General features: G+C 37.6%; 1 protein-coding gene across 12 annotated transcripts in view; it reads left to right on the forward strand.

Annotated features, from left to right (window-relative positions):
* The window catches only part of LOC131242984 (ADP-ribosylation factor GTPase-activating protein AGD4-like), a 74010-nt gene that overhangs the window by 38623 nt on the left and 19389 nt on the right, over positions 1-15998 (forward strand). For 8 of the 12 annotated variants that reach the window (XM_058242010.1, XM_058242012.1, XM_058242011.1 and 5 more), the window contains 6 exons: positions 2449-2526; positions 2647-2694; positions 2786-2881; positions 2976-3017; positions 3604-3819; positions 4593-4724. In XM_058242010.1, the coding sequence (XP_058097993.1) occupies positions 2449-2526; positions 2647-2694; positions 2786-2881; positions 2976-3017; positions 3604-3819; positions 4593-4724 (612 nt within the window). The remainder of the gene's footprint in view (positions 1-2448; positions 2527-2646; positions 2695-2785; positions 2882-2975; positions 3018-3603; positions 3820-4592; positions 4725-15998) is intronic. The other 4 variants (XM_058242014.1, XM_058242022.1, XM_058242021.1 and 1 more) reach the window with 2 other exon arrangements.

The raw sequence follows: 15998 nt of genomic DNA on the forward strand, positions 1-15998 counted from the left end.
AAAAAAAAAGTACACACAATAGATTTTCTTTGTATGGGGTCGTAATCTATATGCGTTGTCTAACTGAATTGATGCAAGTATATTCAATGCCTATTCATATAATTTATAAATGTAAGAAGACGTGTGGAAACACAAGCAATAGATTCAAAAGCAAAAGAAGAATCGCTAGATTAGGTTACATACATGTTTGATTTGATGTTTGGACACAAAAATTGCAAATGATTTGTGAGAAATTGGAAATTTTTGATTTTTTTTTTTTTTCCAATTTTCCGCAACTCGGCCCATCTCATCCAAATCTCTAAATTGAAGCTCCCAATCCATGATTTTTCATGATTTGTAACAATTTGATACTAATTTAACATCATTTATAGAAAATAAAAGAATCAAAATTTGAAAATGCTCATTAGATTGTACATGTGGGATATATCACACTACTTGTGTGTTTTGTATCACACTGGTGGGATACAAGATATATCGTGCAATATATCGGTCGATATTTAAAACACTGGATACAAGATGTTCTTCCTCTCATCATTCAAGGGTGGACATGGATTAACGTTTCTTTATCTATTCTTTCCCCTGTATGATTGTACACATCCTCTGTATTTTTTCAGTTTAATAGAATCACTTTTCCCAGGAAAAAAGGTTGATAAATTGATGTATTTACAATGCAAGCATGCAGATTGCAAATACTAGTCTAAAATTGTTCAATAATCAAGTGAATGTGGGGAAAACAACCTGAGAGATCCAAGCTACATAATCGATCCGCAGCACAGTAATATATCTCAACCATCGTCACTGCCATTTCCTTCACAATATCTTGAGAAACAAAATCCCTAGAATACTCCAAATGAGCTTGCCATACAAGAAATGGGGAGACGTGAGTTCTAAGGAGACTTTATAGATTGGGTTTCTACATCAACATACATGTCCAGTCACCTGTATGATTCTGCTGTCACAGATGTGCATTGGCAGGCTATGCAATACATCAAAGTTTGGCTGTCTGTTGGGGGAATGCAAATCATTTGTGGCATAGGAAATCCTATAGGTGAGCACAGTTGAAACATCCAAGTCATGATCCTTTCTTGCTAGTGTAAGGCAGTTTCTAAGATCTAACGGTAGTTACCGTTGACCGATGCTTTTCGTTTGTTGGTGACATAGTGGTTTGGTGTTCACCTTGCTGAAGAAATCTAGGGGATGAAGAAGTGGAGGACTGTCAGGATTTTGGACTGTCTTCACTGCCTTAAACCATCCACAGGCAAGATAGATTCAATGGTGTGGGCTTCGGAGAAATAGGGGCAATTTTCAGCCTGCTCCTTCTACAAGCTCTCCTTCATCTAGGCATTGGGTGCTCCCTCCCAAAGTGGTGGTGTTTGCTTGGCTAGTAGATAGAAACAGAATCCTCACTATTGATAACCTTTAGAAACGCTCATTAGCAATCCCCAATTTTTGCGTGTTGTGCTTGAGGGGGGCAGAGACGGTGGATCACATATTTATTCATTGCCCGTTTGGAAGGTGTGGGAAAAATTCCTTGCAATTTTTAGAAGCCCTTGGGTGATGCTGGGGTCTATCATGAGCCTCTTTCTAGCTTGGAATGTGGGAGTAGGGAAAAAAGAGAAGGTGGTGTGGAAGCTTGTGTTAATGGCAGTTGTTTGGGCTACCTAGAGGGAGAGAAACTGCCGGTGCTTTCAAAACAAGAGAGAAACTGAGGCCAGTGTATATAAGAGAGCTAAATTGGATGTTTTAGGATGGTATCTTGTCTCAAGGATTTTGACCAATCTGAGTGGTCTTTCCTTTCTGGGATGTAGTTGCTTGTTGTAATTTTGAGCCTTTTAGTGCTTGCTATCAATAAAATCTTCACCGCCTTTCAAAAAAAAAGAAAAAAGATCCAGCCATAAAGTGGAGCAAAGGGCTATGCTGTCAATGCATCAAAAGCTCATTTAGTAACGTGGCTTTTCTGCCTACTAAGGTAATGATTGTCTCACAAGTCATTATATCGGTTTTTGTTTGCCAACTAATGCTGGACTCCGTAACATTAGTTTGAGGGCAACCTTTAAGATGATCCTGGGCATAGTGTACTGTTTGTGTTTATTTTGTAACGCGTCTTAGTCCATTGTTAATTCAGTCTTGATTAGTGACTTGATATAAAAAATGCGATGTGGAACCTTTAGCAAGATGTTTCATTCAAATCTCAACCACATTGACATCTTTTTCCCTTCTTTAGCTTTAATTTTAGTCTGTTTCAACTTTGTCACTTGGTCATTCAGTTCAGTGGTTTACATAATGTCACAAGATATTAGCATGGTAAATTAACTATATCACTAGATCCTTTATGCGACATTCTGTTAGTCATGATGCATTTGTAAATTATTGTTTCATTTCATTTCTATTGTTTTACTTCTAGCTCTTGGGCTGTAAAAACTAGTGGTTCATGATTTTGATTTTAAGAGTTTATATCAGGCACGTGAAAAGTTCATGTCATTAAAGAAGGGCACACGAGCGGAAGTTGCTGCTGAATTAGAAGAGGTATGCTTCTCTTGTCATAATAGCATCTGTTGATTATGGCACATTTCAGTTTGGCAAAGTTAAGGGACTTGTTTTTTCTCCATTCTTTTCTTTTCTTCCTATTTTTTTTTTTCTTTACAGGATCTAAACAATTCAAAGTCAGCATTTGAGAGAAGCCGCTTCAATCTAGTACGTTTTATATCTGTTATTATGTTTCCCTTTCAGGTTAACTAATTTTGTCAATCATCCCAACCATTCTTTCCAATTACAAGGACTTCAGGTAAATGCACTAACAAATATTGAAGGAAAGAAAAAGTTCGAGTTCTTGGAATCTTTTAGTGCCATAATGGATGCCCATCTGAGATATTTTAAGCAGGTACTTTCTGGAAGAGTTATCAGCAAACCTTTCTTTATGATTGCTAACAATAAGGACTAAAATATACCTTTTTTTTTTTTTTTTTCTTGGGTAGGGATATGAATTGCTGAGCCAGATGGAACCGTTCATTCTCCAGGTAAAACAATGTCCATTGTAGCTGTGCAACCAAGGTATTAAAAAAGGGCAATGTAACGGCTGTTACTAATGGTAATGGTGGTAACCTTTACGGGTTACAGGGCCATAGTGGAAAAAGGGCCCGTAACCGGGCCAAAACAGGTTTTTTCTCCCAAAATAAAAAAGGCTGTAACGGCTGTTAAATGGCCACTGTTACCATTATGGAAAACCTTGGGTGCAATAGGCTGGGCTGTGCTGCCCTGCTGAAGTTCTGGTCTGGCCATCCATGGAATGGGCTTGGTCGTGATATTTTAAGTCCCTGGCTCAGGTTAGGCCTGGTTAATAAATGGACTGGCCCAGGTTTGCCTACTTTTTCTATTAATTCTCTGCTTGAGCCTGGGTCCAAGCTTGATAATGAGTTAAGCTTGAAATTTAGGCCTGATTAACAAAAACTCAGCCTTGGGCCTTTCAGTTGCAATTAGTTATGAATGGGCTGCAATTTATTTTTAGGACAACGTAATTGAAAGTGAACAAGTTTGCATTTCCTCCAGTTAGGTAGGCTACATCAAAATTTCACTGTTAATTGACCTGCATGTTCTTGAAATCAGGTTTTGACCTACGCACAACAATCAAAGGAAATGACCAAAATTGAACAAGATAAACTTGCAAAGAGAATTCAGGAGTTCAGAACCCAGGTTGAGCTTGACAATATACAATCTGCCAGTAATATGGAGGCCTCAACAAGCATCGATGGTATCCATGTTGTTGGTATGGGTTCATACAAAAGTATAGAAGCACTGATGCAGTCAACTGCTGATGGACAGGTGCTACTTAATGACAATACTGGTTCATATGATTCACTTGGGTTATGCATGGGGTTGTCGGTAGCTTGGGCAGGCCTACTTCGGGCTAGGCTTGGGCTAGAATATAGGCCTGAGGGCTGGGCCTTGTCCTAAAGCCTGTTTATTAAGGGGCCAGACTCGGGCTGTGTCTAAGAGCCCATTGTCATGGACAGAGCCTGGTCCAACATGTTTAGTTTTTCAAAGGCATTTTTTGTAGTATTATCATGTGTGATAGGACAATTAATGAGAAGCCGGATCTTGTGCAAAAGTGGGTGTGGCTTTTAGATTTTCAATCTCGTTTTTGTAGTATTATCATGTGCGATGGGACAAAATTAATAACTGCCTGGATCTTGCACAAAAGTGGGTGTGGCTCAGGCTGGGGCTGTGCATAATTGTCTCAGGCTGGGCCAAGGCCTGTTAGTTTTCACCCATGATTGCTGGGCCGGGCTTGGTCCTTGTTTTTACTTTGTGGACTGGGCCTGGACAGACCTCGGCCTGGCTGTTGACAGCCCTACATGTACATATATAAATAGATGTATCTATAACCATTGGTTGATGGATCAATGAGTATTCTTTTCATGATCTTTTTTTTTTTTCCTTTTCTTTTTTACAATAATGGTTTCATTAATAGAAGGAACATTATCTTCTTGAGTTTCATAACTTTATGTTGCATCTTGCATATTGGAAATTGATTCGGTTTCACTTCATTATTGCTGCTTTGACTGCTAATTAGAGAATATCCCTTTTTCTTCTAGGTCGAGACAATCAAGCAAGGTTATCTCCTCAAGCGATCTTCAAATTTGAGAGGAGATTGGAAGAGAAGGTTCTTTGTACTTGATAGTCATGGGACATTGTACTATTATAGAAATAAGTTGAACAAGGCAACGGTATGTTGTCTGGTCTGGATTATTGCGATTAGTTTACCTTTTTTTAAGCTCTGGTGCTTCTCAAAGGATCACATCATTGATTCCAATATGAAACTTCAAGATTATGAAGTGTACCTTCGAGTATGAAACTTCCAGAATTATGAGATATATTTATGATCAATGTTCAAAATATCATTATTGTTACATGTACCAGAGACTTGGGATACAGAAACATGTTTCGCAGTCTGAGGGAAACAATGGGGATAACATTAGGAAAAATGTGAAAATTTTCATTGAAACTTCGGGTGATGTTAAGAGACACGTGATTACACACTTAGGACTCAAAATATTACAAAAAACAACTATACATTATTATTATTATTATTATTATTATTATTATTATTTTTTGTACACACGCACACACGCCCCACACACTCACGCTGGTGGAATTTCACCACCTATGGGTACTCGAACCCTTGACCGGGAGTTGAACTCCTGAGAGTCTACCACCCGGGCAAGAGTAAGGACCCGCCAACTATACATTATTGGTTTCCATTGCATAGGGTCCAAACTGTGCATTGTTTGACAAATATTTATTTAATAAATATGATTAGTGAACTCAATTTTGAGAAATAATGTAATTATTCAGTACATATAATGCACTAATTTAAAGAACCCCTAGGAAGAGATTCTTTCCATTTTATTTTTATTTTTAATTTTTACCAAAGAAGTGGGTGTGTGTGTGTGTGTGTATATATATATATATTTGGTTTTTTGGTTTTTTGTTTTTCGTTTTTTTTCCTTTTTTAATTTGTGAAATTTTATAGGTATTGTCGATATTATCAATAATATCGGCTTGTTATTAACTATGGGTTGTTTTATTGCCCATCTATAGCCCATCTATGTTTAGAACATAATGGGTATTCTTGCTTTTGTTACTAGCAACATTATTGATATTATTGAAACCATGCTAATAAACAAGAGAGAGGGGGGTCTGTGAACCCTAATCTCTTCTTTTCTCTTCCTGCTCTCATTCTTTCTCCTCATTTCTTCCTCACTTTCTCTTTTATCTATCATGCCATGTGATATCAGAGCAAAATCGAGTTGGGCATTATTTCTTCCATCAACTTCCTCATTCCCTCTCTTTTCCATTGTCTTTTATTTACTTGAGGTGAATTTTTAAAGTCATTGGGGGCTGCTGATCTACATGAATTCTCTTCCAACCACCATGTGGTTGGTCATTTAATTGCGAATCGTGAATGCGTGTGGGGCTCACTTTTTTATAGTACCATTGTGATGAACAAAAGTGGGCCATCGTGTATGTGATCAGATTTGCAAGTGCTGCTAGCTTGGAGATTTGAAGTGTGTGTGGAAGTTGCGTATGGCACGGATTAGAGAACAAGTGTATGTGTTAAGTTTTTGATCAAGTAGAGGTATCAAGTGATTGCGTTTGTTGATATATGTGGTTTTCTTGAATACATGTTGGGTAAGTTAAAGTTAAACGTTCTTCCCTTGTGTATTTGATTTCGCCTACACCAATAGATGTCAACAATGAATCCAAGACTACTGTTTTGTCTCCATCTAAGTCGATGAACTTTCAAATTTCATTGACTAAACTCAACACAGCAAATTACTTGCAATGGGCCATATCTTAGTAAAAGTTTTCCTTAAGGAAAAATGAAATTAAAGTATTTGATTTCTCCCAAATCTGAAGAATATTCAATAGAATGCGAAGATTGTGTAGAAAAGGATGCTCAAACTAGGGTGTTGTTATGAAACAATATGGAGCCTCAGATTAGTGTGAATGCTATCTTTTTCAAGACAACAAAGGAAGTCTAGGATAATCTAAGAGAGATGTATTCAAATGAAAAGAATTTAACTTAGATCTACGACTTACTGCGGAATATTTTTATTCTTCGATGGGGATAAGGTGTTGAAAAGTATTATTCAGCCTTGCGAGGCATGTAGGAAGAACTGAACATATATCAACCCCTAATTGCTGATTATGAGAGACTATTAGACGATAAAGAGATGAATTTTGTGTTGTTAAATTCCTTTCTGGTCTTTGTCACGAGTTCGAGTATGTTTGAGCTCAGATACTTAGAGGTAGTGAGATCCCATCGATTAAGGAGGCATCCGCTTGCATTCCGTGTGTAGTCAAGAGTACAGGGTTTGCCTTCATCAGATTGTTTTGCATTTGTTTCTTCATTCGGTAGAGGAGATGGGGGAAGTTGTGGTAGCAGTTGTGGTTGTGGTGGTTGTTTTGATGGTAAAGATTCAGGGGAAGGTCTCTTTGGTGAGGTAGAAATAATTGGGGATGCCGTAGTATAGATTTTGATGGTAGCCGTGTTCATAGTTGTAGTAATTGGCAGTACACTCATTGTGGTCTTAGTAACCACTTAGTTGATGTGTGTCAGGATCTTACTAGTAAGTCTGCTTGGGCGAATCAGGTTGGTTCTTCTGATGAGGGCGCCGAGGGTCATGTCTCCAAGCCTGTCTTCTTTGTATTTTTTTTTCCGCCCAGTACTATAGGTGATACAATTATACTGTTTAAGGAAGAATATGTCAGACTTCTGAAGGATCGTTCCACTCACTCAACATCATCTACAACTACTCTTTCGTAGTCATATGCAGTGTTCGCATTGTCGACGAAATGTCGATAATATCGCCGATAATATCGGTGTCGCTAGACTAGCGACACCGAAACCCCCATTTTTCGTTTCTCTCTGGATTATTGGCGAAATATCGGCGATATCTTCGATAATCTTTGATTTTTTTTGACAAAATAGGTAAAAAGCGAAAAAAATCAAAAAATAAACCTTTGATTTCGGTAATACCTGGTTGATGGTTGATCGGAACTCGGAAGCAAAGAATCTCATGGGCAGCAATTGACAGCGCTCGTCTCGTGTGACTCACAGATACACGATTTTGGCGAAAAATCAGAAAATTTGGGAGATTGTTTGAAAACCTTGTCGAAAATCGCCCCTTTTCGCTGGAAAACCCTCTTCGCAGACGAAACCCTTATTTTTTTTCTTTTATGCTTCAGTGGAAGCAAACAGGCGCATGGTGCGCTTCAGCGTACTGAGTAAACTTTCTGGGCCCACCGTGAATGTATGTGATTTATCCACACCATCCATTCATTTTTCTAGTTCATTTTAGGGGTAAATCCCAAAATAGCATATCCACAGCTCCAGTGGACCACACCACAAGAAACAATAAGAATAATGATTTTCACCGTTGAAGCCTTCTTAGGCCCCACAGTGATGTTTATTTGTCATCAAACCTGTTTTGTAAATATAAAAAGGCATGGATGAAGGGTTAAAATAAATATCAGCTTGATTCAAAATTTATGTGGCCACCAAGAAGTTTTTAATGATATGCGTTCAATTCACAAAGTTTCCTGTGGTGTGGTCCATTGAAGATTTGAATCTAGTTCATTTTTCGGATCACACACTAAAATAAGCCTTCATATATGATGGACGGTGCAGATGTAAGGTACATACTTCATAATGAGTCCCACAGTTAGGGATCCATCAAAAGTGGATTGGCTGCTGTACCTCACACCAGCTATATAGTTGCTGTAGGTACGTGTTGTGTGAAGACGAGCACTGACGCTCCTCGAGCTCCGAGTTGTACGAACGGTTCAAAGGAGATCAAAGTTACGTTGGCCCCACAGTGATGTATTTATTATATCTACACCGTTCATCTGTTTTTAGAGTTCATTTTAGAGCATTATCCAAAAAATGAATAATATCCAAAGATTATATGGACCGCACCATAGATAGCAGCAGAGATAATGATTTTCACAGTTAAACAATTTGTAGGGTCCGCCATAAAGTTTATTTTGCATCCAATCTGTTTGTAAAAACACAAATATCTGAATGAAGAGGTAAAACAATTTTCATATTGATCCAAAACTTCCGTGACCTCAAAAAGGGTTTCAATGGTAGACGTTCAATCCCCCACTCGTTTTTGCAGTATGGTCCACTTGATAGTTATATCTGTCTTATTTTTCGTCTAAAGGCTTAAGGCGAGCTCTTCAAATGGATTAACGGTTTGGATATAACACACACCTCATGACCAGACCCATATCACTTGCTGACGTCAATAGCTGGTACGAGGTACACCAGCCAATCCGCTTCTGGACTGCGCCGAAACGAAGTGAATTGCATACTGCGTAAAATGTGAGCCCATAGTAATTGTGTATTTGATCCACTCAGTCCATCCATGTTATTAGATGATTTTATGGCACAAGCCAAAAAATGAAGCATATCCAAAGCTTGGGTGGACCACACCACATGAAACTGTGTGAATTGAATGTTTACCATTGAAAAATTCTTGGGGGCCACAAAAGTTTTGTATCAACCTGATATTTCCGTTTTTTATTCAACCATGTCCCTGTGATCTTATGAACAGTTTGGATGACAAATAAAAATCACTGGGCCCTATGAAGATTTCAATGGTGGAAATTATTATTACCACTGTTTCATATGGTGTGGTCAACTTGAAACTTAAGATAAATTTATTTTGGTTATTATTAGAGTAATTTCTTATGGAAATGTATGCTTTTGTGGGCCCCATTAAATGAAAATTTATTATTTAATGCGTTTTTTTTACAAATTTTTAATTTCTAAATATGCAAATATGTGTATTTAAGCATGTCCTGAAGTTTCATTAAAAAATTTCACTGTTATCTCCATGTTTTTGTATTTTTCTCCGAATTTCCGGTTATCGACGATATTATCGGCGATAACGATATTATATCTTTATCCTCGGCCAGCGAAACTTGTAACGATACCGACAACTCAAACACTGGTCATATGGACTGTAAACATAACGTATCGCCTCAATTAGTACAATCGTCATTCATTTTTCCTATCATATTATTAGATGGTACTTCAACCCATGTGTCTGGGTTAAGGACCGTTTGTCCTACCCCATTGCTTTCATTGTCATTATAACTTTACATCCCTAAATTCCTTTGAGTTTATTGTCTATAAGCTAATCAAATGCTTAAGTTGTTCTGTTACATTTTGTTCTTCTTATTGTAACTTGTAAGATCTAAAGATGGGGATGATGATTGGTAGAGGGCATGAAGTTTTAACTCCATTACCTCGATGGTGGTGGAATAACTGAAGCTGCATTGTAGATAGACATCTCTTAATATCAGCGGCATCCCAGGCTTGGTTATCCCTCCTTAAGTAGTTTGAAGAGTCTGGTTCCATCACTGTTGCATGTGTTTAGATCAGTGTTCGAAATATCGGTATCGCACAATGTATCGCACCCTTGGGATACAGATACGTATCGGTTATCGCATGGGATATATCGTTTGTATCGCATAATTTATCGCACTTTTGGGAAATATGGGGAAACATTAAGATAATTGTTGATTTTTTCAATGAAACTTCAGGGATTATTTTAAAAGACCCTAATACACACTTTTAAATCATAAAATCTGAAAAAAGAAATGGTCATAATAGGTTTCCTTTGTATATTGTACTAAGATATACGCTATGCGATTGAACTATGACAACTATATTCAGTATCCACCCCATCCATCCGTTTTTTCATATCATTTTAGGACATTATTCAAAAAAAAAATGAAGCAGATCCAATAATCAAGTGGACCGTACCATAGGAAACAATGATGATTGACCATTAGTGGGCCACAAAAGGTTAGATCAAGCTGATAATTGTTTTTTCTCTTCATTCAAACTTACGTGAAGTTATAAATAAATTAAATGCCTAATAAAATATAGGGAAAATCAAGGTGCACCCTAAAAAGTTTTTAATGGTACTGTGTTCAACCACCATTGTTTCCTTGAGTATAGTCCACTTGAGACGAAAAATAAGATAGATCTAACGATCAAGTGGACCACACTGAAAAAAGTAATGGGGGGATTAAACGTCTGCCATTGAAACCCTTTAGGGGTTCATGGAATTTTTGGATCAATATAAAATTTGTTTTTCCTCTTAATTCATGTCTTTGTGACTTCATGAACAGATTGGATGGAAAATAAACGTTATGGTGGGCCCTACAAAATGACTCTTGCATTTAATCCCACTGGCATTTAATGCTTAGTGCATTTTAATGCAACCAAGCTTATTATTTGGTGTGGTCCACTTGTGCGCTGGATATGCCTCATTTTCGTATTCATACCTTAAAATAATATGAGAAAAGGGATTAACGGTTTGGATGTACAGATACATCACGGTGGGCCCGACCACAGACCTGCCCGTTCGGAGCTAGGGACAGGCGGGGGTAGTATGCAATCCGCGTCCTCGTGTGGTACACCAGCCAATCCGCTTCCTTTTGAATTAGATTTAATATTATATGGCCCCACAATAATATATTTATTATATCCACACCGTTCAACCATTTGGAGAGATTATTTTAGATCATGAGCCAAAAAATAATTAATATCCAAAGCTCAAGTGGACCACACCACAAATAGCAGTGGGACAGTGATTCTCACTGTTAAAACATTCATACGGCCCACCGTGACTTTTATTTTCCATCCAATCTGTTCACGAGGTCACACAGGCTGGATGAAGAGGAAAAATAAATATCATATTTATCCAAAACTTCTCTGACCTCAAAAGGGTTTCAATGGTAGACGTTCAATATCCCACTATTGTCTGTTGTTTGGGGTGTGGTCCACTTGTTCTCTGGATCTGTCTTATTTTTCGGCTCAAGCCTTATAACGAGCTCGCCAAATGGAAGAACGGTTTGGATATAACGCATGCCTTATGATGGGACCCACAACACTTGATGACGTCAACACTCGGTGGTGTACAGTACACCACCCGACCCAAATACACTAAAAGAGGGCTCGGACGCCCTTGTTTTTCAACGCAGCGAGGGTTCCGGCCTTCCGGAACCCTAAAATCTCGCCCAAATCCAGGAATTTTCATATCTCACGATGATTTCTCGACATTTCGGAGAGGATTTCTCCGGATTTCGCTTGGATTTCTTCGGACGTCGATAGATTTCTCTCCTGTGACCCGAAAATGTCGACCACGGCCTGATTCCTCGCCGGAATCTCCAAGAAAGGGGGAAGTTGAAGAAAATTTGCAGAAAATCCTACTTACCTGTCGAGTGGCCCACCTCCAGCCAGGTACGCTCCAATTTCTTTTTCTTTTTTTTTCTAATTCATTTTTTTTAAAATTCTCCACAAGCCGGATCTGATTTTCTGTCCGTGCATTTGTCTCCGACGATAATGGAGAGGAAATCTCGCCATATTGTCGATATATCGTGCGATATCGACGATATATCGGCCAATATTGGGATTTTGAATTTTTTGGTATCTTCCGGTGGTTATCGGGGGTGTATCGTCTCGCAGTGGTGCGATACCGATAATATCGGCCGATATATCGGCCGATAGTATCGATATTTCGAACACTGGTTTAGATTAGAGTGTAAAGCTTGTGAATTAAACACCGTGGAGTGTTGTTTCTTCCTTTTGTGGACAAAGAGAAGTGATAAACCTTTTTATTTAGTATATTTTGATATTTGGGGTTGAGTTCATCTTACTGATTTATTTATTTTCAAGTACTTTATATTTGATGAAAGATTGGTCAGAAATGTTGTCTTGTTTTAAAGAATTTCGCATGGAAGCACAAACTGAATTCAATTTGAAGGTTTGTGTTTTACGTTTAGTTGATGCTAGGGAATATTAATCTTATGACTTTTAACTCATGTTTCATCTCATGGCATTATTCACCAAACTTATGTGCACACACACCACAATAAAATGTGGAAGCTAAACGGTCATTTACTTGAGGTTTTTAGAGTGTCGTTGTTGTATATGAAGGTTCCAAAAATATTTTGGAGTGATGCATTCTTAACTGCATGCTACCTAATAAATCAGATGACTTCATTGTTCCTAGATGGAAAGTCACCTCTCTTTTCTCGTGTTCCCAAATTTCTTCCCACTCTATTCCTCCAAAAGTGTTCGGTTGTGTGTGTTTCGTGCGTAAACTTAATCATGTTCATGGTAAGTTTGAACCAAGGGCTATTAAGTGTATTTTCTTGGGTACTCATGTATCATACGAGGATACAAATGCTATAATCCTGTCTTTCAGAGAAGTTATATGTCAGTGGATTCACATTCTTTGGACAAAATCCATATTTCTTTGAGGAAGGAAAATCTTTACAGTTTGAAGAGATCTCCATAACTACTCTTCCCATTGTATTTGATACTACTATTGGGGTTTTGAGATGCTTGTGCTTTCTGCAAATAAGCTTTTGTAGGTTTCTCTAGACGTGCCAAACATGAAGATGGAGTATTTATGAGCGTGATTTCTACCAATCCTACTGATCCCTCCAAAGATTATCATTCTTTTGAGTGCCATGCCTACACCCTTAGATGAATGTAATTTACCTATTGCTCTTCTTAAGGGTATCTGTTCATGTCAAGGTATGCCAAATTGGTTACGTAACAGCCATAATGGCTGCTACATCTCGGTAATGGCATAATTCGTTACATGATACGAGGTTGTAACGGGTCATCTTGGAAAAGCGTATTGTAATAGACTATTAAGGTCCATTTTTCTTCTTCTTTCTTCTCCTCTGCAAATGTTATGGAATGTCTCTCTCTCTTAGACTTCTTTGTAAGTGTGTCTCTCTTTCTCTCTCTGCCTTTTGAGAAGCATGCATGGCTTCCTTATGTCCATGTCTTTAAAAATGAGAAGGTCTGTCCAACTAGTTGGATTATAAGTTATGGTCCAACAACGGATAACTTCCAACATTTTGTGTGGCCCCATCACAAGGATCGCCTTTTGCAAAACTCTAGTATATCAACTCATCAAGTGGACCACACTTATTGTTTTTTTTTTTTTTTTTTTTGTTGCTATTTATCAATGGCTAGAAATTTGTCTGTTACGCGCCCTTAAAAAAAAAAAAAAACAAAAAACAAAAAAAAAAAACCTTACCTTTTTTTTCATTTCTTTTCTTCTTCTTCTTCTTCTTCTTCTTCTCGAGCAGCTGTGGCTGCGGCTGCTTCCTGTTCTTCTTCTTCTTCTTCTTCCTCTCTCTCACTCTCTCTCTGTCTCTCTCTCAATCTCTTCTTTCCTGTTTCCCTCTTTTTTTCTTTTCTTTCTTTCCCTCTTTTTTTCTTTTCGTTTCCCTCTCTCCGTTTTTTTTTTTTTATTATTATTTGCCGCAGCTGACTGCGGTACGTGTCACGCAAAGACGAGCGCTGACACTCCTCGAGCTCCGAGTTGTACGAACGGTTCAAAGGAGATGAAAGTTATATGGGCTCCACGGTGATGTATTTATTACATCTACACCGTTCACCTATTTCCAGAGATCATTTTAGAGCACTAGCCAAAAAATGAATTATATCCAGAGATCATCTGGACCACACCAAAAATAGCAGCAGGGATAATGATTTTCACGGTTAAATAATTTTTAGGGCGCATGTAACGTTTATTTTCCATCCAATCATATCAGACCCGAGTGGGCCTCACCATAATGTATATATTTTATCCATATCGTCCATCCATTTTGCAACGTCATTTTAAGTCAGGATTCAAAAAATTAGTAATATCCAAATCTCAGGTGGACCACACCATAGGAAATAGTGGTTATAGAATGCTCACCATTAAAAATTTCCTAAAGTCCACTGTAATGTTTATTTTCAATCTAACCTGTTAATTGGGTCACATTGACGTGGATGAAGGGAAAACACCCATGTCAGCTTGATCTAAAACTTTTCTAGCCCTCAATAAATTTTTAATGATGAACGTTTAATTATTATTGTTTCTTACGGTGCAATCCACCCGAGCTTTGGATGTGCCTCATTTTTGGGCTCATGCCCTAAAATTATTTGGCAAAATGGATGAATGGTGTAGATATAACACATTCATCACGGGTGAGGCCCAAAAAACTTTGACACGTGTGCTGCACTTTACATCCGAGTCCCTCCTAATTCAAACCTTAAAAAATTGTACACGAGACATATATTAACTTGAAATTTGACAATTAAATTATGGACTGCAATTGCTAACTCACAATGCCAAAATCAAATTATTTGAATAGTTTTAATTGTTAATTTGTGAACTTTTATTTTTTAAAATAGGGCTTTTTGATTTTTTGATTTTTTTTTTTTTATGATTCACTATCCAATAAATGTCCACCTATTTATAAGTGGGATAATGACAATAAATGACATGAATTTGAGGCTGATTTGGAGAATAAATTGGTCCTCCAAGTCAGCCCCAAATTGGCAACGCCATCTACCTGAATTTAAATTTTTTTTTTTTTTAAGAACTATTGGGAGAAATGATATCAAGATGTTAAGTATATAAATTACATATTTAAAAAATTAAATATATGAATTTTGTAGTCAAATTCAAGTTACCTAGTTAAAAAATTAATCAGACAGTCCGATACAACTTCTCACCAAAGAGTGGACCGTTACACCACCATAAACATGTTCCAATTTATAAATGAATGCATATTTGGAATACTTAGAATATTCTGGATTTAATCCATATTTTTTCATATTTTTTTGGCAAAAAAAAATAAATTGCGCCGTTATGGGCCGTTACGCCCCCGTATCGCCGTTACGCCCCCGTATCCGTATCAGTTTCGGAGGGCACCGTTACACCAACCTATACCGATACGGGACACCTTTATCACAAGGATCGCCTTTTGCAAAACTCTAGTATATCAACTCATCAAGTGGACCACACTTATTGTTTTTTTTTTTTTTTGTTGCTATTTATCAATGGCTAGAAATTTGTTTATGGCGTGGCCCACTTGATGAGTAGATATGGATGATTTTTGCACTAGGTGACCCTCATTTTGGGGCCAATCTATTGGAGAGGTTGGATTTCACATGCATTTAACTAGTTGGAAGTTATTTGTTAAGTGGTTTATAGCTTGTGGCCCAACCAATTTGACATAAATGGTGTCAAAGGCTTAGGGATGCGCATTAGTGGGATGAGTGCCATAGCTTGCATGAATTTGGGTTCGACTTGGGGCATTCGAGTGTCCTGAAATCAACGACACTATTCATTTGAATTTAATTTTATTTTTTTCTTAAAATTAGTGCATTTATTTTTATTTTTTTTATTTTTATTTGTTAAAGTTACTTGCGGGGAATGATGTTAAATACTTGGGGATGTGCATTAGTGGGATGAGTACCATAACTTGCGTGAATTTCACACAAATTTGGGTTTAATCTAAGCCTGTCAAGTTAATAAAACAGATAAGCCGAGGCAACATTTTTACCAAAGAGTGGAATGTTACATCATCATAAACATTTTTAGAACCATAGAAGAATGCAT

The sequence above is a fragment of the Magnolia sinica genome, chromosome 4 (genome assembly GCF_029962835.1).
Source record: "Magnolia sinica isolate HGM2019 chromosome 4, MsV1, whole genome shotgun sequence".
NCBI lineage: Eukaryota > Viridiplantae > Streptophyta > Magnoliopsida > Magnoliales > Magnoliaceae > Magnolia > Magnolia sinica.